The 24,150-nt window shown below is 55.0% G+C and overlaps 1 protein-coding gene across 4 annotated transcripts; it reads right to left on the minus strand.

Annotated features, from left to right (window-relative positions):
* Positions 1-1,189: 1,189 nt before the first annotated feature.
* CHST1 (carbohydrate sulfotransferase 1) lies at positions 1,190-11,061 on the minus strand. Of its 4 annotated transcripts, none has more exons than XM_064714069.1 (2): positions 10,694-11,061; positions 1,190-3,187 (listed from the first exon to the last, which is right to left on the minus strand). In XM_064714069.1, exon 2 carries the CDS (start codon positions 3,141-3,143, stop codon positions 1,884-1,886), a length of 1,260 nt encoding a protein of 419 aa, XP_064570139.1. In that variant the 5' UTR covers positions 3,144-3,187; positions 10,694-11,061; the 3' UTR covers positions 1,190-1,883. The 4 variants fall into 4 exon arrangements, with proteins under 4 accessions (XP_064570139.1, XP_064570137.1, XP_064570138.1 ...); XM_064714067.1 differs by lacking the exon at positions 10,694-11,061 and adding an exon at positions 10,241-10,459; XM_064714068.1 differs by lacking the exon at positions 10,694-11,061 and adding an exon at positions 9,914-10,156.
* Positions 11,062-24,150: the final 13,089 nt, after the last annotated feature.

Below are 24,150 nucleotides of genomic sequence, written 5' to 3' on the forward strand. Positions count from 1 at the left end.
CCTGTCTCACTCAGGCAGTGTTTCCTGTCCCCCTGTGTGCAACTGCAGCACCCAGTCTTCTCCCAAGAAAGAGTGAGCAAAAGCTGCTGGGCAGCAGAGCTCAGAAGAGACCTTTGGAGAGAAGACCTGCCCAGGTAGGTGGGCTTTGGGTGGCTCAGACACCTCTGGGCCAGGAGCGGGACCAAAGCTGGGAGTGTAGCTGTGAGTAGATGTCACAAATTGTGGTCTCATCTCTCTGTGGGTCACTGCCCTGCCTGGCTCCAGGAGCAACTTGAAAACTGCTGGGCCAGTGTTGTCCTCTGTACCCAGGGGACTGGCCCCAGTGGCTTCCCATCTGCAGCTGCTTGTGGTCTGCAGGACGTGTCTCGACTGTTGGGACTGCACCAGCTGGGTTGGAGGAGCTGGCCAGCTGTTTCATCAGACAGGGATCAAGTAGACCAGCAGTGTCTTGTGTAAGGCTTTCAGTGTTCCTGCCCTGCATGCCTGGCTCCCCCATTCAGCAGATTTCTGACCTGCCTGTCATGGTAGTAGCTGGCATGCAGCCGCCAGATAAATGTGGCCATATCAGACCTCCAAACTCAACCAGCCTAAAACGTGCCCATATTTATGTGGCAGCTGCATGCCAGCTACAGCCATGGCATCTGCCCAACCCATGGGCCCAGGTGTCTTGCAGGCAGCAGGCAGCTCATGAAGGAATAATTGCCTATTTCCAGGATAATTTGGTAAGTTCATTTTCATTCTGGCAGTTTCATGACCTGCACCATAGCACCTTCCCTGTCCTCCAGGGCAGGCCATGCCTGGCATCAGCACTGTCAGACATGGTGGGGGGCAGCCTGATAGGAATGGGTTCACTGTGCTGGTGCCATTAGCACTCTGGAGTCAGGCACTCCAGCAAGTCTCATGCCCCCATGCAAACCAGCAAGTTTTCAGATCAGTAAATAACCATGGGTTCTTGCTTTTGGCTTAACTGCTTACATTTTGACACACTTCAGATGCAAACATGCACACGGCTGGAGGCGGCTGCAGCTCCCTGCCCCCCTGGGGGCTGTGGTGTCCCCTCCCCCAGCCTTGTCCTACCCGCTCCTGGCCTCGCAGGAGGTGGGCAAACCAGGAGATGCTGCTGTTTGCCTGGTGGTGCATCCACCCCAGTGGACTTGCTGAGGTCTTTCAGTTGAAGTTCACCCCCAGGTCAGTTTTATTGCACTTTTATTTACAGAAAACACAGAAATAAAGCATTAAATGTGTTGGGCTTTTACCAAATGACCCAATCGCTTTTTTTCCCTTTTTTTTTTCCTTCCTTTTAGTGGGTTTTTGGCACAAAGAAATATCACAGGTGTTACCAAACAACCATGTAGGAGCAGCTGACCAACTGCCCAGCCCAGTAACAGGACTTAAACAGACAGACATGTCGCACTGAGATCAAAAACGAGGAGGTTGTTACACTTTCAGCTTCCAGTCTAACGTGTTCATTTGGGGCAGGGGAAGTTATTCTGGAGGGGATGTCACCATTCATAAATTATATTTATATTTACCTCTTACATTGTAAAAGTAAACAGTGCAAAAGTACAGTACCCCAGACACCCTTCGGTTTGGAAAGCTTGAAGGTTGCTTTATACATTTTGTGTGTTTTGTAAACATTGTTACCCATCCAGAGTTCTAGCTCTTGATTGGAGAGACTCAACTCCTCCTGGCATCCAAAATGTATTGAGGGGCAGCAGTCACTTCCCCTGGACTCGGCCTTTGAGATTCCCGCTCAAGGTTTAGTGCAAATTTTGGAGAGAAAAAGACAAGAGAGAGAAAGAGGGGGAAACAAAAGGAAAGAAAATAAAATAAGGCATCAGTTAGAAACAGTACGCATCAAAACCAGGCCCGTTGGGGCTGCCTTAGGAGAAGGGCAGGAAGTCTCTCTCCTCCACCAGGCTGATGGAGAGGTTCTTCAGCTCCTCCTCGGAGCCAGCAGTTTTGTAGCCGAGCTGTGCCAGCACCTGTTGGCAGGCGTGCTGGGTGAACGCCACGATCTCGTAGGACAGACGGAAGCGCCACTTCTCCGCCGTCGCCGCCGAGTTGCGCACCGTCCCGTACTTGTGTTTGGAGGAGGACCTGTCTCCTCGGGTGTTGTTCTGTATCCAGCGCTCCACGTTGCTGTCCATGGGGATGCCCAGGAAATCATAGATCTCCTCAGTCTTTTTCATGGGGTTCCTGGCCAGGTCTTCATACCGCACCAGCATGTACTTGCCCTTGAGCCACGGTGGCCGGTTGAGGCCGGTGGACACAGAGTTCCAGAAGTCCTCACACACTGTAGTGAGCTGGGTCACGTCCAGGTTGTATGGCTTCCTGCCAGTGCCGTCCCAGATCCTCCACAGCCTGTAGGTGTCTCGGAAGGTCTCACTCCGGGATGCCAGGATCCCCCGGGGGTCCCTCACCAGCTGGATGACCTTCAGGTTCAGCCGTGGGTCCTCCACCAGGGCCCGGAGGTCATTGACCTCGGGCACCCGTACGGTTTTGATGGCCACATGGCCGTGCTCTCTGCAGGACTCAGTGGCCAGCGTCAGGTTCAAGGTCCCACACTTCTTCACGCAGTCTCCTTCCTCCAAGTGGAGATCCACAGCTCCCAGGGACTCACATACAGGTGGTGAGCACAGGGCCTTGCTGGCTCCCCTGCGGAAGAGGCGGTCGGTGGTGTGGTTGACAGGCTGGGGCTTGATGTAGTTCTCCAGGAAGTAGAGGTCACAGTCATACAGGCTCCTCAGCAGGTCTCGGCTGGCGCCCAGCATGACCCGCCTGTCTGTCGTACTCTTGCTCTGGGTCAGCTTTGGGATCAGGGTGTACTGGACGTGGTAGAGGGGCTCAAATAAATAGAAGACATCAAAGTGCTGGTTGAACAGCTGCCCGACAAATGAGGAGCCGCTGCGGGTGGTGGCAAGGATAAGAACATGAGTCTTCCTGGAGAGGTTGTACGGGAAAGTGGGATTCTCATCGCACAGCCTGTCAGCCACATCAGTGTCCTGGCTCAGGCTGCAGTTCACAGGATTAGGGATGGGGCAGCTGTGGAAGGACTTGGCAGTGAAGGTCCGGATTGCTGTGTACTGGATTGCAATGGATGCCAAGGCTAGGAGGAGTACAGCCTTCCAGGAACATTGCATGGCTGGTCACCTTCATGGAGCTTCTTCGCAGGTCGTCTTGGTGTCTGCAACCCAACAGAGAATTCACAGGTTGAGCAAGGACTGCCAAGTATCCAACTGATGCAGGTACCAACAAATGCCCTCCTAATGTACGTCCATCAGTTATAACCATGTGAATCCCAGTCACACACTGCCGAGCCCCATTTCAGACAAGAAAAATAACAGGCAGAGGCTGGCAAACCTGGAGAAACATGTCCAGCCAGGACTTCAGCTCTGTTCCTTCCAGGCTGTGGGTGTACATAAATCTTGTGAGCCCTAGCTCACCCCATGCACTGCAGCCCAGGCAGGGGGATGTTAGAACCTGGCAGTGACACTGTCTCCATCCAGCTGCTGCAAACTCTCTTCCCCAGCTGCCTTGTGAGTCACTTGTCACTTGGAACCCCAGTGCAGGAGCTGTGGCAGGGAAAGGTCAGGGGATGGTGCTATTATGTCTCCATCCATTCTGTCCAGCTGTCAGGATAAGGCATGGCCCATCCAGGCCAGCAACCTCCTGCCTGGGAGAGTGGCAGTGTCTCTCCTGGAACTGCAAACCTCTTTGCACAGAGGTCCAACAGCCAGCTCAGTCTGTCAGCCTCTGGGAACAAGTGCAGCCAGAGCTGTGCCCTCAGCAATGAGCTCATGGGGCTGGTAAGATCCTGCTACACTCTGGGACTCAGGGCTCTCCTATTCTGAGCACTAGAGGGTAAAAACAATACCACAAAGGAGGAAGCATGCAAAACTGCATCTCTTCCATACTCTACTGCCAACCAGGGCAGTAGCCCTTGGCACCAGGGATGGGTGCAAGGAAGAGTGAGGCTGTAGTTGCAAAGAACAACCTCGGTGGTGCTAGCCCTGCCTTGCCGCTTCCCCCACATGGGCCAGGGTAGGGGAAACTGAGCAGGACTGTTGGATGGGATGCTCAGGGACCATGACCGGGGGGAGGACCTGTCATTCCAGAGGAGCTGCCACATTGCTGGGAGGGGATGTAACTGTGGTGCTGCTTCAGTATTCCCCCTGTTCACTAACCAAATAATGTTCATGGACTGCCTGCTGCTCTCCACAGCGCAGACATTTCACATCCACACACTTGCCACTGGGGGATCGGGGTGGGGCTGGGAGACGGAACACAGAGGATGCATCCCAGAAACTCCAACAAGCTAAAGCACCTGCGTGTGGGAGACACACCACTATAAGCAATGGTTTTAAAGCTCCTCTGCATCCATCTTCCTTCCATGTCTCTCCTCCCACAATGTGGTACATTCACCTGCCCATCCACCTCCAGCAAACCGAGGGGACAAGACCCAAGTGTATCTGCTCCTCGCCCAGCAGAGCCCACTGTATCATCACTGCCATTGCTTCCTCTTGCCTGCTTTCTGTGGGTCCCCAGGGAGAACAACGTGCTGGCCCCAAGCTCATGGTGAGTGCCTGGTCCCCTGCTCAGCACCAGGTCACTGTGGGTGGGGACTGTCAGAGCCAGTGTTGCTGCTGCTTGTACAAGGTCTCTGAGGGACAGCAGTGGACCAGTGATGGATTTCAGCATGTAAGGGCTGTTGTAGCACAGAGCACACTGAAATCCCTGATGAGCTTGGGATAGTGCAATGTTCCTGGTGTGTGGTCCCTGCAGAGCCCACAGCAGCTGCCACAGTGTGTTGTTCCCATGTCCTCCATATGTTCCACACCCCGGGGAGACCTTGTCAGCCAGCAAGTGACACCAGGAGGGCAGCTCAGAGCTGCAGGTGAGTAAAAAAGCCTCGCTTTTTTGAAATTAATATTTTTATTGTTTGCTGATTGCCCCAGCTGATTTGTGGAGGCAGGGAGCTTCAGGAACTACCAACTCCAGAGACCTCTCACTGGGAGCAGGGGTCTAGAGCAGGACCCCAGGACAGGGGGGCTGGCACAGCTGTTGCATGCAGCTGCCCACCAGCACTCCCTTTATCTGTGCACTACGAGCTGTGCTTTCGACCCAAAATGATGCTTTGAATACAGGTTGCTTTCACCTGGACTGCTGCCTGCCAAGGATTGTGCCACATGGCTGGAGGACCGAATTCAGAGATGCTTGGCTGTTGCTGCTGCTGGATTTGTGTTACCCACCCTGCAAAGGGGAAACTCCACCCCAATGTCCACATGGGATATTCTAGCCCTTGGATAAAGTGTTTTCCCAGGTCTGGTAAGGCAGAACAGGACAGGAGAGTCCCTGCTGGGGTCTCCTGGCCCAAGTGACTTCTGCATGCTACCTAGGTGGAAGCTGTAGTGGGAATGCTTTCCTGCTCTCTAGTGATGGCCAACCACACTGCATCCCTCACACAACCTCAACTCCTACTCTTTGCTTCATTGCTGATGGATGCTGGAGCAGGTGAGACTCAGATCGTCCTGGTTATAGCAGAAACCTGCTACCAGCTCCCCAAAACAGGCAAACCAGAGATCAGATGCCTTCTTGGTCCCAATTCTCACCAGATCACTCACTGGCTGTGAGCATTTCAGGTTCTCCACCCACACTGACCCATTCCCCTTTGCAATGTCCCAAGTGGCAGAAGGGAAAAAATGGGGCATTGATTCACCTCCTTGGCTGAGCAAATGCTAAACCCCAGCCCAGCTTCAGCCTTTGCTGCCCCTTGACGTGTGCCCTGCCCATCTGCTGAGCTGCAATCAGGGAGGGGAAGGTTTTGGGAGAAGGCTTCCCTCCCTGATGTCTCATCTGTGGCCTTTAAAGCCAGCCAGAGCCTCCTCTCACCTCCCAGCTGGCTCTTCTGCCTCCTCCCATCACTGCCTGTCTCTGAGGGGCTGCAGTTCCTGCTCAATCCTGCCCTGGGCTCCAGGGACAGTGGCCACTGGCAGCTGGGTGCTCTGGAGGAGCTCCCGGGGCAGCAAAAGCACAGGGCAATTGGGAGCTGCCGGGACAACTGAGGATCACTTTTACTCCCACTGCCCCTGTTCATCCATCAGACAGAGCCAGGCTGGTGTGAGCACCTGCCAAGGAGGAGCTGTGCTGGGCTCTGCGTGGCTCAGAGGGGCCGGCTGAGCAGTGGCTGCAGCCACCATGCCCCAGGAGGATGTGTCCTGCACACAGGCACAGCAGGACAGCTGCTTGCACTCCCATTCCCACCCTGAGGAACTTTCTTCTTAAACTGGCCTGATAGCCAGGGCTGGCAGCTCAGACAGCAGCTGAGAGAGGCCCATGCCCACACGGAGCTGCATCTGAGAGTCCTGTGTGAGGCATGGAATGTTTTGGCTCCTCAGCCCCTGACATGGGAGTCACTGGATATGCTGGCCTCCTAGATGGTTCTGTGCTAGAAGTGTTCTCAGTCGAAATCACCCTCTGCTCTGTCTCCAGCTCAGCTCCACCAAAGATGATGAGCAAATGCAGCCCCAAGGCGGGGAGCCAAGTTCAGTGTGTCCCTCCAGGGAGTTGGGACTATGAGATGGAGCATGGGGTGGGGGTACATCACTCACACCTTCCCGCCTCTGGCACTGCTGGTACTGCAAGGGGCCTGCCAGAAGGCACATGAGCTCTTTTGGGACTCTGCTGGGGCCACCACTGCCCCTTTCCCAACCCTAAGCCCCTTGTGGTCACAGCACAACAGATGCTGCCTTGCCTGCATCTCTGCGCAGCTGCCTGCAGTCACACTGGGACCAGGCTGTCCACAAGGGATACACAGCATCCGGCAACCGGCTCTAAGTGCAGCAGGAGGCCAGCCAGGGCCTGGCACAGGGACAGCAGCATTGTCTGTGTGAAGAGGAAGGTACTGAGCCTTTCCTCTCCCCTGCCCCACTTCCCGCAGCCTTGAGCCCAGAGGAAGGGAAAGGATGGGTGCAGGCATCGGAACCTCCCCCACCCCGTGCACCTGCCAATGGTAGTGGATGCGTAATCAACTGCCTTCCTCTTCCTCCTCCTCCTCTGCTGACTCCCAGCACTGCTCTGAAGGAGATGAGCAGGCAAGAAGCCAGCAAGACGGCCCCGGAGTGCCGTGGAGATCGGAGGTGATGAATTAAGCTGAATGGCATCTGTGAGTCACCGGTGCGGTGCGGGGAGCAGTGAATGCGGCCGGCCAGCCATGGTGCGGCAGGCGCCGGGAGCTCCTGTTCTGGGCATGGTCTCCCTAGGTTTGATGGGAATTACCTGCTTTTGGAGCCATGCAGCCAGGCCGTGGCACTGAATGCTGCACTGGCAGCTGAGTTCAGGCGCTGCCAGGCAGGCTGGAGTCCATGGGGAAGTTGCAGGGGTCAGTACTTCTCACAGGTCTGCTCCGCTCCAAAAGCAGCTAGGTGTACTGCAGGGCAGTGTCTCATGGCACTGTGGCACTCTCATCCTCATAGGGCACTCCCACAGCATCTCTACATGGGCAGCTGCCTTGACTCCTGCCCCAAGCCTTCACTGAAATTCCCTTGCTCCCCGGAGTTGGCCATGTTCAGGCAACTCAGAAGTGACGGCAGCTTTATGCAGGAGCCCTTGCAGTTACTGCTACTGCTGTCCTGAAGGCTCTCTCACAGGGCAGTCATAAGAACCCTGCTCTTTTTGGTTGCCTTCCAGGCTGTTCCCCTCTCTCAACAGCTCCCCAGAAGCTGTACCCTCAGCCTGGCTGGGCTCATCCTGAGCTCCCTTTCCACTGTCAGGGAAACCTCTCTGCTTCCCCATGGCAGGAAGGAAGGGAAAAGGGAGCTGAAGGTGGTGTGAGGGTCCGTGCAACAGACATGCCTGCTCCAGCCTTTGTAAAAGCCCTGGCACACTGGAGGAGTGCCTGAGCCTTGCCAGTTCTTCCCGCAGGCCTGCCTGGTGCCAGTCCAGCTACCGGCACCCTCTACCCCCAAAACCGATTCCCGCCAGCAAGGCTGTTTCCATGGAAACGGCAGAGTGACTCAGGACTTTGGGACCAGCTGGAAAACACAACTGTGAGCAGTGATCGCCTGAGAAGCGCCGGGCCAGGGTCTCAGTGCCAGGAGAGAGGAGTGGGCAGGGCTGCCTGCCCACCTGCCCACACACTGGGCACAGGCACGCTGGCACAGAGGGGCACACCCTGCACAAGGCCGTGGGTTGTAAGGCAAAACCCCTCTCCTGACACAAGTGAGACTGCAGCAGGCTCACCAGGGGACGCATCCCAAAATGTGACTCATGGCAGACAACCCCTCTTCCCCCTTTCCCTTCCCCCACCCAGAGACTCATGCATGCATAGTCACCCAGAGAATTCACAGCACCAACTTCAGCACCTGCTCAGCCCTGCACCTGCACTCTGTCCCCTGCCCAGCATGTAACTCCCCTGCATGCCGTGCCCAGAGCAGTACGGCTTGTTGAGGGCTGCTGGAGGGGACAAGCGGCAGCCAGCACCCTGCGGTGCCCCCCTGCCCAGCCAGCAGCTCCCTTCTGCAGCCACTCCTCCCCACCTCACCACCCAGGCACCAAAGTTAAGTCGCAGGTTTGCAAAACAACTCTCAGCCAGTGACCCACTGGCAAAGGCCCTAACACATGCCAGTATTCTGCCACTGAGCAAAGAGTTTATCCTGAACAACAACATCGTGGCCACCAAGGCAGGGAAGACAGGCTTCTGGTGGGGTGCAAGCACCCACTTGGTCGCAGTGGCTTAGTCACGCTGTTGGCTCTGCAAAGGCTGGCGGACACCAAACACGCCTGTGGGCCACCCAGCCTGGGCTGCACCCCACCACTCCCCAGAGGAAAGAGAGACCACTGAGAAAAAGCAGCACTGAGCTGTCCCCAATCCCCTGCTTGACTCTGGGCACCACCACAGACACGTGAGCAGGGCTGGTCTCTGCCCCCAAGCCTCCCCCTCAGCAAGCCCCACCAACATGAGATCCTGACGTGGTGGAAATGAATTCTCAGCCTTGCCTCCTCTTCAGCCATACAGGATTAGAGCTTCCCTACAGTCACAGCTCCAAATGCCAGCTGGGACTCGTGCCCGCCACCTTCCTTGGGTGCCTCACCGTGTGCCAAGCAGAGGTGCTTCGTGCCCCCTTCATTCTGCTCTTGCATTCATCACCTCCTGGAGCACTTTTCTTATGATAAGGCACAGGACTCCTGCGCTCAAAGCCATCCTGGCATGTCCCCCGTTCCCCTACCTCTGTTCTTCCTCTGCATTTCAGAGGGACCGACAGATCCTATAACACCAGAAGATTACTGCCCACTTTGACCAGCACTTAAACAGCGCAGGACTTTCAACAGGGAATCAGTGTCTTTCCTACTGGCACACAGCATACACATTTTCAGTTAATTAATGACTATCAAGTAATGCCAACCAACCCCAGCCGGTCCCAGAGTTTTCTTATCACAACATCCACCTGTGCCTGTTTATCCCTCATCCGCTGAACTGCATCTGCCTGTTCCAGAGGATGCGAACGCCTCGGTAAACCAAATACAGGGGGTTTTGTGCTCTCCACCTTCCCCTGAGCCAACCACCAGCCTGCTCACTCCCAGAGCACTCCCTGGCAGGAGCTGGGAAGGCTCTATTGGGATGAACGCGCTCATTCACCACCTTAAAACACTCTTTTTGCAACGTCCCTAACCTACGGCCGCGTCAAGAGCCCAAATCTCGAACCGCACAGCTTTCCCGTAGGATTGCTCCATGCTATGGCGTGCTTGCACCCCACTCTGCGAGGTCTCCTCGTCAGCCTGCGCCCTCACGGCAGGTTTCTCAGACCGCCGGGAGGTCTGACAGCAAACGCCTGGGCATTCGCTCCGCCGGCTGGCGCGGCTACGCGGCCGGGCAGGGCATCTGGCCTCCGTGTGCCACCGGGGTCTTACTCACTTGCTCCAGGCGCAGCTCCTCGCCCAGCAGCAGCCCAAGTTTCGCGGCAGCTCGTTCCCCCGGGGGTCTGGGGCCAGCGCTGCTGTGCCCCCGCCGCTAAGGCGGCCCCGGGCGGCGGCTCCCCCTGGGCGCTCGCAGCCCGGGCCGGGGTCCCGCCGCAGCCAGGCTGGGCACCAGCGGGAAAAGTCCTTCCCGCCGCTGCGGGCGACGTCGCGCTGCCTTGGAAAGTTGGTGGCGCGGAAAGGGTTACGAGAGAGACCCAGCCCGCCGGCCCCGGGCACCCCCGCCGATCTGCGCCGCTCTCCCCCCACCGCCGGCGCCCCTTACCTGGCGGAACGCCCCGGCGGGCTGCCCCCCGCATCCCCGGCCGCGGATCCTGGGGCGGGGGACGCCGAGCCCGGCCCAGCCCGGCCCGGCCCGGGGGCGGCAGCCGGCGGAGCTCAGCGGGCGGCGCTGCGGGGGCTCATCCCTGCCCGCGCTGCCGCCCTGCCCGGCCCTGCCCTGCCCGCGCGGGCACCCGCCGAGCGGGGCCGCCTCTCCACGCCCTCCGCGCCGGGCGAGGGGCGGGCGGCGAGGGGGCTGCGCCGCTTCCCTCCCTCCCTCCTTCCCTCCCTCCCTTCCTTCCTCCCTCGGGCCGGCAGCGCGCACGGGCGCACGCAGCACAGCGCCAGGCACCGGCTCCGGCAGAGCCTCCGCTCCGCTCCGCGCCGCCCGCTCACCCCAGCCCGGCCGCGGGGCCCCCGGCTTTGCCGGGAAGGAAACTCCCTTTTCCTTATTTACCTCCCCGAGGCGCCCGGTCGGAGCGGCCAGAGCCCCTCCCGTCGCGGGTCGGGAGGGGGCCCGGTGAGATGTGTCCCCCAGGCTGGATGCTGACAGGGACAGGCGATCCCTGCGGCCCGGCTGGACGCGGGGCAGCGGTACCCTCACCCCCTCCGCTCGCCCCACTGCGGCCCCTCGGGCCCTGACGGACTCAGTAGTGACGATGGTGCACATTCATCCCCTTGTTTTTCGGTGGCCTTTGCTCATCAGAAACAATGTTGTCATGGGGTCTGGTTCTCCAGCGCCAGGAATCCTCCCTGTGCCGCCTAAATCAGGGCTCACCGCCACAGGCAGAGTCCAAAAACATCCTCAGTGGTGCTAGTGCAAAAATACTGGCAGGTGATGGCACCTTCCTACCATCCATCCACCTCGGAAGGTGGGCTTTTCCTCGGAAGAGGAAAAGAAGCATGGGAGTGTGTCAGAGCAGCTGAAGTGGCTGTGCTCTGACAGTCACATTCCTCCTTCTGCTTCTGTTCGACGCCTAGAAACAGGTCAGACATTTACTCTTGGCAACTTTTGAATGTTTCCCTCTTATCTAGTGCTTGCCAACTAAACTGCATTTTTAGCAGTTTACCTGCAGCTCTGCTGAAATGGCAGCTGCCAGCAAAAGATAGGTTATGATTCTGGAGATGCAACAATGGATATTCATTTTTTTATATCCCTGTTTTATTTGGGGCGTGTTTGGAGCTGCCTGGGCACTGGGCACAGCAATTTTCTTCTTACATCCAGATGAGCAACATCCATCTCCTGAAAAATCCTGAGCTCTGCAAGCAGCTGTCTCCCAGCTCAGGGGTTTCCAAATCTTTACCTCTGACTCTAGGATTTGCAACATGTAACTGTGGGATTACAGGACCAGCATGATCAGCAGCCGCTCAGAACTACACTTGGCAGAGAGCAGGCTATGAGTAGCAGTGGGGCCCAGGTCTGTGCTGCACTTGTGTCAAGAGAAAAATAAATCCCTGGGAACACTGGGCTTGCCTTCCAGTCTCAGAGGCCTGCCAGGCTGCGACAGTGAGTTCAGAGCTATGAGATTGCCTTTAAAACTCGGGAAGCACAATGGCAGATTGTCACGTTTGTTGTTCAGCATTTTGGACTTACATTTGCTGTTTAGGAGTACTCAGATCTTGTGTGTCCAAAAATACTGGTATTTCTCAAGTTTTTTACAATATCCTGACAGCCCTAGCCCTCTTAATCTAATTTTAGAAAACTTTGTAGGGATTTTATATTTATAAACAGTTGGTGCTTAAATATTATTTCCCTCACCATAGCAACAGCTCCCCATTGTAGCATTCGCTATACAGTGCTGTTGCATTGGTGTATTCCTGTTTTGAATGAGAAAACCCTGAAGCCACTCTCTCTCTTGCTTGTTTTCCTACACCTTGCAAACGACAAGGACTGAGGCTCCTGCCTGTCTGACTCTTCCTGGAGCTGGGAAAGAGCCATGTCACCAGCTGCTGCTGGAAACAAGCCGGTGGCCCTGGGATTTCTGTTGCTGGTGCTTCTCAGGTGATATGCTGCTTAGGCCATCCCCTTCCTGCTGATTCATTTGCCATGGTGTAGCCCACCTGGTATCTGTGCAATGGCCCCCAGTGCCACCCCTGTGTGGCTTACAGGCCTTGGCAGCTGCAGGTGCCCATGGCATGCACCTGACCCGTGCTCCCACTGAGCTGGCACCTCCAGCGAGTGGTGGGGAGCAGCTGCGAGCAGGCGTCCAGCTGGCCCACAGCCATGGCTGTGCTCCACTCCCACTGGGGGCCGAGGCAATGGAAGTGCAGGAATGGCAGGGTTTCAAGGAGTTTGGCCAAAGGGGGCATAAACCAATCCAGGGACCAGTGCCAGCTAGAAATCAAGGGGCTCACAGTAAGAATACGAGCCCTGTGTGCTTCCCAGTCTTTCCAAGGAGTCAGGGTTTGCTCCTCTCTTGCACATCACTGAAGACTGCTCTGAAGTTCATCTGCAGAAATCCAGGGTGTCCCACAACTTGGAACAGTCCCAGAGATACCTGGACTCGTACCCACAGGTGCTGTAGAGGCTGTCTCATACAAAAGAAAGCATTTGAGGGAATAGTGCAAAAAAAAAAAAATAAGAGGAATAAAACCAGGGTTGAAGGAAAAACAGATGCTTCTGATTATTTCAGCTGGGCATGATCATGATTTCTGATGCTGCCCTGGTGTTTTAAGTGTTAATCTAGAGAGATGCTGTTTGTTAGTACATATTACAGCTCTCTATCTCTGACTGTTGAGTATTAAAATATTAATTAGGCTCTGTGGTGTGTGTTTGTGGTCGGAGTGTTTTCAGAGGGAAGGACTACTGTGGCTGTACCTCACCCTCATCAAGAAAATTTGGTTCTGTTTAAAAGGCATCATTTTCCCTCTGTGTGGCTCCAGGCAGGAGAGCAGAGAGACTGCTGGTGACTTGGTGAGTCAAACTCACCTTGTAAATTTGAAAGTTTGAAAATATCCAATTTCCATGCTCTTCAGCAACAGATTACTGCAAAGGGTTTGTATTTTCTTCTTTAAAGGTCAAAAAAGCCTACCTTAACAACATGTTTGGGAATATATGTAATAAAATATCAATGTGGCTGTTAAGGTGATATGAAGGTTACTGTTCTAATCACTCCAAATGCAGTCCGGAGCAAAGTTATGATTCCGTCAGTAACCTGGCCACGTTACATACCCCATGTATCCTGCAAAACGTCGGTAACTTAAAGAGCAAATAATTGGGGCACATAAATTTAAAGGCAAACTAATAGAAAACATTATTTGTGTGCCTAAGCAGGGCATTTTGCAAGGGTGTGTCAGATGGCAGTGCAGTGTTTGTAAGCCCACCTGCGCGCTACGCGTGGGAGGCTGTCCCCGGGCCGCAGTGCCGGCAGCCGCTCCGGCCGCGATGCAGGAGCCCTCCCGCCGCGATCAGGCTTCCCGTGCTGGAAGGAAGCGCCTCTCTGGAGGCCGGGAAGGTGAAACTTTGCTGCCGTCCGCGGAGGATGGGAGGTGTGTGGCACAGCAGGAGCTGCGGCGGGCTGGGAGCCGCGGCAGGGCTGCGGCGGAGCGCGGCTGCCTTGTGCTGCCTCCCGCCCGCCCCGAGGCTCCCCTGGGAGCGCTGCAGCGGGCAAGCCCCGCTCCGGGAGCTTCCCAAGTCTGCCAGAGCCCCATGGGCTCACTGAAACCGTTCCTAAGCCCCGCAGGAGCGCCAGCCGAGATTTCTCGCAGAGTGATTTTTTTGATACCTTGATCTTAAGGGACAGAGACCGGAATATTTTGGGGACACCTGACTTTCAGAAAATGTTCTTTCTCATTGGCCTTCATGTAGAAGCTTTAACAAAATACTTGACACTTATCATGCTTCTGTAGTTCAGAAGGGGAGATAAACAGCTCATGCTATAATCCCTTCTCTTGAGCAGCTAATAAATTCTGTGTGTGCAGGAGTGGCAGTGTCCCAAGGATGTGTTTATTTACCCCTGCCTTTCATTCCCCCTTCCTCTTCAGTTTGCCCTCCCAAGAGCTACAAGAAGTCAATATAACACATAAGGTAAAGGAAATGGATGAGGACAAAAGTAACTGCCTCAATGTTATGCAGTCACTTTGACACACTCACAGAATTGTGGCTACAGATCAGTTTTAAATTGCTGGGCAGGCGTGGTGGGAGACATTCTCCTCCTCTATACAAAAATTAATTCAATCAACCACCCATTTGTAAAATCCCAGATTTTCGGTGCCAAATAGTCATGGTGGCCGCTCAGCCTTGCCCTGTGGGTGACAGGCTACAGCCTTGTACCCAGTAATTCCTGCACCACAGCTGTCAGCATGGGCACACCTTTTTCTCAGGAGAGAAGCCTTTGCAACCTGTGAGTTGTTCCAGGGCTTGATGTACCTGATGGTGAAACATTCCCCTTATTTCTGGGCTGGAGACATTGAGGTTTGGCTTCCAGCCACTGGATCACATTATGCCTTTGCCTATTAGATTAAAGAGCTATCTACTATCTGAACTATTTCTCCTGTGTAGGTATTAATAGATCATGATCAAGGCACCTCTTAACCTTCTCTCTGAGAAGTTAAATAGACTAAACTTCTTTATCTCTCTCACTGTAGCAGAGTTTTCTGGGCTTTTAATGATTCTTGCTGGTCCCTCCAGCCTGCCTGATGCCTGTCTGTAAGCACACACCCCACAAGCACAGAGAGCATCTCAGGACTGACCGTGAGAGCAGCTGTGCTAACTCAGCTAAGGATCCTGCCTTGGCTCAGCACACCTGCTCAGCACACTGTGACCCATAACAGCCTGGGCTGGTCACCCCCTGGCATCCCATCTTACTCCTGAGAAACCTCCCAGGAAAAGGTCAAGCCTTATAAGCTCCTGGGCTCTGCCTTACTCTTAGCACAGAAAAGAACATAAATGGGACACAATGCAGTTCTCCCCCAGCTTTGCTCAGCCCTCACATCATCCCTCCCAGGCCTGTTCCCACCTCCCCTGAGGTGAGGTCAAGGGGAAAATCATCTACTGCTGGAGACCCCAAGCCAGTATCAAAAGCCATGTTGGACTTATACATATCTTTGTATTTTTGTTTTCTTCTCTTTACAGGTGTACTTCAGCCTTCACCATATTAAATATGCCCCATAAATCATGCTGTATCCGAGTCAACACTTTTACTCAGCCTGTATCTTTTGTAGTCCCATTTCCTTGGGAGTTAGAAATATAGTAGTAACTTTAGTGCTGCTTCTCGTGTTTTTAATAGAAATCATTCATATAGTATGAATCTGCAGAGAGGTTGGGTGTGAATTTACTAAGACACTCAATATTTCACTGGACTGAAAAAGGGGGATTCGTGAAAGTGTCAGTGAAGACTGGAGATTGAAAGCCTGGTTAAAGAGCAGTTTGTCTTTTTGACAATCCACACCCCTTCCTAACCAGTCTTGGGCTGCTGCCTCCCTGCCAGCCCCACAGACCCTTCTCAGCTGCCTCACACAGGTAAAAAAACCCTCAGAAACGATCTCTCAGAAATCCTTGGTGGCATCCTTGGTGACATGGGTTGCTTTGATCCCAGAACAAATGACAGGGCTGTCAAAGCCAGCCATGAATGCTACCTTCGTGCCATGCCAGGGTAAGGTGTTCCACATTCACACATTCACATGTCCTGAAAATTCCTATCAGGGATTGAATAGTGGGGGTCATTCAATCATGGTGCAAGACAGCAAGGTCTTACAGAGGGGAAACTGACTTTATTATACAAAGCCTGTAATGTGTTTCCCCATTCATGTTCTCTTATGTACAAACACCAAGATGTGTGTTTCCAAGGGTTCTCCAGGACCTCTGTGACCCAGAGCATAGGGGATGCTGGTTGCTGGGTCCTCCCTATGATTCCTGTGTTCCTCTTGCTGGGAAATCCTGAACTAGTTTTTTGGATTGATGTTGTCTGTCTGTTCAGAGTTGTCTTTTGCAACTATGTTCCTACTGGGCTAACAGGAAGAAATAACATGGTGCTGTCTTCTGCTAACACAGCGTTTGTCCTGAGGCTTCTAAGACCTGGGATTGGTGGTACTCTGCCTGACTAGCTGGAAGTGCATCCTTGCTTATGAACACAGCCCTTCTTTGAGCCCCCATTCTGCTTCTCCGCCAGTTCATACACGAGTTTGCATTTGTCTAGCATCCATACCAGCCTTAGTATTTCCATTACAAGAGTCTGCAAGGACTAAGACATGTAGGGGGACAGAATATAAGTAAATAAAGGTAGTATAAAAAGTAATTGTACCCCCTAAAGACTTGCAGCTGGGTTAATTATTAAGGATTAGGAGCAGGCCTGATGTTAACAGGCCACGCCTGTAGCCAATCAGAAGAGTGTTATAAAAGAGTGGATTGGTTGGTTGAGGGGGGTTGGAGTTAGCTGGCTACTGTGAGGACAAGGGAGAATCAATACTTAGAGGAGCTGCCTGCAAGAAACATCAAGGTGGTATGAAACTCTGGCAATATGGAACCCTTGCAATGTAATGACAATAGAACTCTTGCACTATAATGACAACAAAGGCAGGGAACAGCCTGCCACCTGCTAGGCCTGGATGCCATGTGCCCTGTGTGTAGGGGAAAATGAGGGCCCCTCCTTGCAAACTGCCAAGGCTGGGATGCTGGCCTGAGAGTAAGGTTTAGGCTCTGCTGGATCTTAGAGCAGGTCTGTCTCAGTATTCAGGCATTTTGGGTTAGATTAATTTCCCATTTTGTAAAAAAAGGATTGTGTGTGGTGCTGTTTGTTACTTGCAGTGCTTTGGGGGTTTTTAAGTTGCTGTGAGGTTGGTACAACCATCACCACCACATTTGATAGGGGTCCCCCCAAGAGCAGAGGCACCCTGAGAGGAACTGGCCATTCCCCAGGGACAGTGTGGAGGCTGCTGCATCCTGTCTGCAGTACTTGAGGCTAGAGAAAAGTCTGACTGGGGGGGACTATAGTTCTGTCCTGAGATGGTTTTGCCTCTGTTCCAGCTCAGGGATTGCACTGGTGAGGGCATGTCTGCCATAGGGGATCAGGGTGCTTGCCCAGGGAGGGGCTGCTGGCCTGGCCATGCAGCAGCAGGTGATGGGACCCGCTGTGCCCCCAGCCCTGACCCCAAGAGGCGAGCACTGTCTCTGGCAGAGTGCCCAGGGCAGTGGAACTGGAGCATCCCAGAGCTGTGTCTCTGCTGGAGAGCCAGGTGTGACCCACCTCACCGGCATGCACAGCATCTGCTCTGCCTCCCCAGCCCTTTTCTGCCCCAACTGGCAGAAGGTTGCCACACTTCTGCAGAACCTTAAATTAGCTTGGCATCAGTGGAGTCTCTCATTTCATCCTAAACTGCCTGAAGCTCACAAAGCCTCTGTGAGAGCCTCTGCATAACTGGGATGCACGTGAGTTGGTGACATTGCCACTGCAAGCCTAGCCCAAGCAGCTGCCTGTCTCTCTAAGGTCAGGGGGGTCCCCAAGGAGACCCTGCCTCCTCCAGCTGCTGCTCAGAGGGTGCAGCAGTGTGTGCTCTGAATCCCTGTGCAGTTAGGGTACCAGTCCCATGCCCCCTCCAAAAACATCATGGCATCCACCAGCCTGAAAGGGCTTCCTCACTGGCTGTGCACTGCTCCTTGCTAGTGTGCAGGGCTGCCCTGGGAGGGAAGGGGATGAACCTGCTTTCCACTGGGTCTGTGCTGGCAAAGGTGGGGAGCTGCTGCTCCACCCTGCCCTGACACCCCAATCCCTGAAACTCTGCCTGTGTCCCAGCACAGGACATGGCTCCAGGGCTCGGAGAGAAAATGCTGTTTAACATCTGACAGGTCATGCACCCAGGTCACTGTGAAAGTAGGTTTTTTTTGACACACCTCTCATGAGAGTAGGCTGGGGGGCTTGCCTCTGCCACCCTGCCACCCCTTGTGAGGTACGGCCCGGCCCGGCCTCCCTTGGCTGCAGGTGCCGGGAGCCCTGGGGCCAGCTTCCCCAAGCAGGCGTCCTTCCTTCCTCTGATTTGTGTGTGCTGGTGGCTGCAGGAGCTCCAAGGGCCAGGGAGGGCTGGTTCTCTGCCCAGCCAGGCTGGCTGCACCCAGCCCTGTCCCGAGGAGAGGGGGAGCCCATCAGCTGCCTTGGGGAACACCGGAGTGGTGGTGGCTTTGCTGAGCAGAGCTGCAGCTTCACATGAGGGCAACAAAGTCACGTCTGCAGAGCTCAAAGAGAGGAGATGCCGTGCCAGGGTGCTGGCAGCGGCAGGGCACGGGGCAGGAGGAGCAGAGCCGAGGCCGCTCTCCTCTGGGAGCTGCAGGAGCGCTTGCCAGGTGCCTCATCCCGCTGCAGGCAGCGATACGATACAATCCAGCCTTCTCAAGGAGCCCTGCGAGCTCGGGGCTGCTGGCGGGCAGGCGGGGCAGCCTGGCAGCCCCTCGGTGTGCCCGTGTCCCTGCTCCGCCCCCGCCGGCAGTGAGCCCCTCTGGGAGCCGCGGGGACGGGCAGGCTGCGGCCCGGGGCTCCTGCTGCCCAGCCGGGGCCGTTCCCACCCTGCCATGCCACCCTGCTGCTGCAGCTCGCTCCCTCCCTGGGCCTGCGGGCTGCGTGATAAAACTGGGCTTCTCCTGCAAGCCAGACTGGGGAAGAAAGAGGGTGGAAAGTCAGGGCGTTGTTCACGATGCCAATAGGGAGTTCTAGATGGTCCCATGGGACCGTGAAGGCCACGTGGGAGCTTTGGTTGGGCCCCAGGCAGCCAAAGAGGACACAGTACCATGGCATGGGGCACAGGCTGGCTGGGGTCCATGGGAGTTTCAATTCAGAGTTCCACTTGTGTGCCTGTGGCTGCTGCTGTCAGTATCTGAGCATTGAAATCCTGGATTAGCTCTGTGATACAGATTCAGGAGGTGCCTTCCAAGTTCACCCAGCTCCCTAAGACCTGCTGCTGCTTCCTGCTTCCCTGCCCTTGCTCAGGGCTTGCCCATGCTTTTGGCTGTGCTGCAGGGGGAACAGGGAAGCAGTCTTTTCCCCACAGGACAGCTCTTGTGCTGAGCCTGCATCTTGGTGCTGCTTCTCCTCCAGGCATAACACTGGAATGGATTCCCAGGCTGCTGACCCAGCACCGTGACAGCAGCGGGCAAGGACACTGTCTAGGGCAGGCACACTGCCCGGTGCCCCAGAGGAGGGCAAGAGGACGTCTTGGGTTCTCTCAGGGCAAAGCAATGAGCAGGGTCTCTGCGCTGGGACACCTCCACTCTAAACGGGTAGCCTGGCTCCTCCAGGAGATGCCCATGAAAAAGGTTCATGGTTGCAAAAGTGAATGACAGGATACATTGTGTTTGTGCACTGTTCTCACAGCGGCCAGCAACACATCTTGGGACTGTCTCAGGGCCCGATCCTTCGCTGAGAGCATGGTTAGATAGCATGCAGTGAAGTCAGAAAGAAGGAAGGGTCACACATGGAACAGGAGATCAGCTGTGGCACAGGGCTGGCTCCCCAGAGAGGTGCAGGACATCTCTGCAGAGAGCACTGCCATGGGCTCCACAGCAGGACTTGTGGAGGCTTGACACTGGAAGTGTGATGTCTTGAGCCATTTTGTTAGCCCACATATTTTGAGCTCTTACTCTTTGTTCTTCCTCAGTGGCTTCTCCTGCTGTCCCAGGCAGCTGTGAAGCTCCTTGCTTGCACCTTCCAGTTTGATTTGGTGGGCCACTTGATTTTTCCACTTGTTGTTTTGTCGTGCCTCTTTTAGAGCTGTATTGATTTCTCTCTTTGCGTGCCTTCCACAAAAGCTGCTCTTTGCTCCCAGCTGTGGATGCTGTTTTTTGCCATCCCTTCGCTTCCCTTTGAAAACACTTGCTTTGCTAACCCCTGCAAGCAAGGAGACACTTAAAACCCCTGAGGATGGATAGATGAAAGGCTTGCATTTATTCCCCAGTGTAAACTGCAGCAGCTTGGGGTCTGCTGTAGTTTAAACAGCCTCCGCTGCGTTGGCTGTTTGAGCCATCCATGAGCCACCCCCTCTAGAACTGGGCCAGAGCTGGCAGCAATTCGATGGAAACCGTGGGGTGATATTTTGAGTTTGATGAAACTGTCCTTTCCCAAGAATTTATTGGATGCCATCTCATTTCATTGTGGCTTTCACCTGCCCACTGCTATTCCAGCACCAAGGGAACCCTTCTGTGGCTTCCTAAGGATGGAATCAGAGACCATCATGGTGCTTGCAGAGTAAAGGTTTCTTCTGACTTCCTGTAGCCTTTGGAGAGGCAGAGGAGAGCTAAGCAGGGATTTCAGGCACTCACTGGGGATGGACTGTACCCACCATCTTTGCCATATGAAGAAGTGGACCTGGGACAATGCCGTGCTCTGCAAAGGGCCATGACTGGCTCCGAGGAGAAGAGACAAAACCAGGTGTCTGACTGGACCTGAGTGGGTTTGTGTATTGCCCAGTGCCACCTGGAAACCTTCCTCCTGGCCCAAGGCAGTGGTTCCCTGGGAGAACAGGTGAGAAAGCTCGCTGCTTTCTGCTGGAGCTGGGGCAGCCTGAGCCGTCTGACAGTGGGGTGGCATCCAGCATGCATGGGCACCATCTGCTCAGCACAGTGCCACCTGTCCCTGCTGCCCCCACTGCTGTCCCCTCTCCCCTGCGCTGCCTGCTCCCACCATGCTCCAAGCAGAGCCAACAAGCCAAACACATAATTTGTCGGCCATAAAAAAGTGGAAAGGGCCTCGGCGGATTTTCTGCTCATTTTATTCAGCTCCCCCAGCAGGCAATGTGTGTCTCCCATCTCTGACAAGGCAGCTCCCTCAGCACCGTGGTGGGAGCCTTGCACTGCCAGGGAGAGAGGGGCTCCCTCAGGGAGTCAGGAAAGGGGAAGGCTGGAAGGGGCCTGGGAAGCAAGGGGAGGGAGGAGGGAGCTTCGGCTGTGAGGGGAGAGCTTCTAAGAAGATGCTGCCACCAACCTGAGCAAAGTTTAGCTCCTTGCAGCTTGGGAAGCGTCTGGGACCTCCTCTCAAGTTTGTGTGGGCAGGGGCTTAGGGCCACAGGGAAACTCACAGGGACTTCAGGTAGGCTTAAAGTCCTGCCTCTTCCCCAAATCAGCTATGGGGGCAGACTGGGCTGCTCATGGCATTATCCAGTCAGGTCTTGCAAAACTCCAAGGATGGAGGATGCCATGATATTTGTGGGATTTTTCTCCTTAAATAGTGGCACTAGACCCAGTTTCCAGGACTGTGAAGCATGTGAGAGACCTGGGTATCCACCTTCAGGGGAAGGGTAGGGTGAGGCATGAGAAGGGAAAGCCTGATGGACACGTTTCGTTGTCTGGCTAGGGAGCAGGGATGGAATAATGATGGATCCCCACAGAACTGCAGGTTGAAACTGGGAGTAGCATTTGAGGTTGGGCATGTCTTTGGCATGGCTGAGGCAATCAATGGGCAGTCTGTGCCTCTAGAGAGCCCCAGCAGCATCCTAGCATGTCTAGCCCAGGGTGTTTGCCAGAGGCTGGGAAGCTGGAATGTAGAGAGCAAAGGAGCCTTATATCTGCTTAAGAGATGGAGCCAGGGTAGCAAACACCTAAGGGAGGAGGGAGAAGAGGGATGAAGCTAGAGAGAAGGAAGTGGGTGGGAAGGTGCCTGGTAATCCCAGGTCCAAGGCTGCAGGATGGTCCCTGGGAAAGAAGTGTAAATCTTTCACATGAGCCTGGACAAAACTCCTCAGGGCATCAGGCACAGGCAGAGAGCTGCAGGCTGTGGGGTTTGCCCATGGCACAGCCTCTCCCTGGGCTGCTGGGGGCAGGGTGGCAGCAAGGAGAATGTGACATCCCTAGAGGAGTCCACGTCATGCTGTGACTCGCTGGCACCATGGAGCCCAGTGGCAGCCAGGGCTGGGGGCTGAGCAGCAGGAGCTGAGACATCTGTCCTGGGGAGGGAGCCCCTCAGAGAGGGCGTGGGTGAGCCCGTCCCTTGGGATGTGTCCATGTCAAGTCACCCCAAAAAGCATTATCTGAGAACCTGTTTGTCCTTTCCTGCTCTTCCAAACTTGAAGGACCCACAAATGGGAGCCAGCAGGGCCTGCCCACCACTTAGCCCTCTGGTCATTGGGTGCTTCTCCAAAATATTGCATTAGGGTCTTTGAAAGCTCTAGATTAGCACTGGCGTTTGAATGTTGTCCATTTCATATTAGCACACGAAAGTGCAACAATTCAATACAAACCATATACTGCCGTGTTCTACTAAATGCATTTTAATCCAGAGTGCTTCGTGTACTGAGTGTGCAGTGAGGTTTTTAGATTTGTAGCACCTATTACTATTGCCTCACATTAAACCGCATATTTATCAGAATTGGTGTTTTGATGTCTGTAATATACCACCAGAAGCTGTGCTTCTTTTTAGCCTTCCAAACTGTTTTTCCCCTGGTTACCATATCTGTGATACCAGGTCAGATTGGGTCAAATCCCCAGGAGCTCTGGAACAGCAATGCCCCCATGGAGACATCCCTGCCACAGGAGGTGTTACTGTGGAAATCTCAGAGGTGGAAGCACTGGGATTTCCCTGCTGTCATTTTTCTGCTGGATCAGTCAGGGCTGATGCTGTTGTGTTTCTCTGCTGTAGTCGTGTGGCAGAGCAGCATGTGTTTGCCTTCTGCTGCCCCCAGAGCACACGGAGGGGCTGGAGCTGCTCCGGGAGCCTGGCAGGGAGGGAAGGAGGGATGGGTGAGGGGGGCTCAGGAGGGCAGCTCTGGCATGTGTAGGAAGGCTGTACCTGGCTGTCAGGAGGGTTTGCAGGGGGGCAGCACAAGGAGTGCAGGCGCTGGAGTGCAGGGGTGCTGCAGGCAAAAGCCCCTGCACCGAGTGCAAAAGTCAAAGAATGGGAAGGAAACTCAACGGAAGTGGCACCAGGGAGAAACACCAGAGTAAGGAATTGGCTTCTGCCTCTGAAATTTCATGGTCTTGGGCAAAATCATTCAAGCTGGGCAAAAGCTGACCCCATCCTCTCTCACATCCTTGTCTATGCCCTGGGCTGCTGGGCACTCCCAGCCTCCCTGCAGCCCTTCCCCAAAGAGAGGGCACTGAGCTCCCTCCTGGCAGTGCATAACCCATACTGCAGCCTTGGGGGGACTGGCCAGGACATGGCCACAAGGATGTGTTTAGCTGTCTGTGGTCCACAGTGGTGGTATTCAGAATGTCCCATCTGCCACAACTTCCATCTCCAAGGATCACAGGTGATGCCCACAATGCCAGGCAGCTCCATGGACCTTGTTGGCCTCTGGAGAGTTCGAGCCAGCAGAGCTCCAGCCCTGCAGCACAGCCCAGAGCCGAGGTGTGAGCATGCCTGGGGCTCAGCACAGGAACTGCTTGGTCCCTGCTGCCTTCCTCGACTGCTGCCTGGAGAAGTGAAGGATAATGTGCCCAGGCAGCCAGTGATGGATGGCAGGGCAAGTCCTGAGATGAGGAGACGGATTGCACTGCTTGCAGGAGGAGTGGGAGGGAGGCTGAAGGGCAGGGGCAGCGCATTCCCTGGAGCTGTGCAGAGCTGCTGACGTGGGAGTTCTGGCCCCTTGGCGCTGCAGCAAGGTCTCCAAAGGCTGGAGGTGTGGGAGAAAGGTACTGCTACTGCTCCCAATTGCTCCTGTAGCCTGAGGGGCCGTGTAGATCCCACCCCCAGCACCTCCTTGCTGGATGTGTGGAAAACACTGTGGTCAGTCTGTCCCACAGCACTGAGCTGCTCCAGCTGCAGAGAGCAACATCCTGCCACAGAGGGGGCTCCTTCCCAGGGCACAGAAACACCTCTGGCTTGGAACAAGGGAAGAGAAAGAGCAAACAGGTGGGGACCTGAAATACCTCCTCAGGCAGGCAGCGGTCACAACCTGTCCTGGGAGGCCAGGGAGAAGCGGTGTTTGTGCCCATGTAGCACAACTTGGGTTGTGCTAGGGCTTACAGCATGATTGGGGTTTGCTGTTGTATTGATGGGC

Source organism: Zonotrichia leucophrys, chromosome 5 (genome assembly GCF_028769735.1).
Source record: "Zonotrichia leucophrys gambelii isolate GWCS_2022_RI chromosome 5, RI_Zleu_2.0, whole genome shotgun sequence".
NCBI lineage: Eukaryota > Metazoa > Chordata > Aves > Passeriformes > Passerellidae > Zonotrichia > Zonotrichia leucophrys.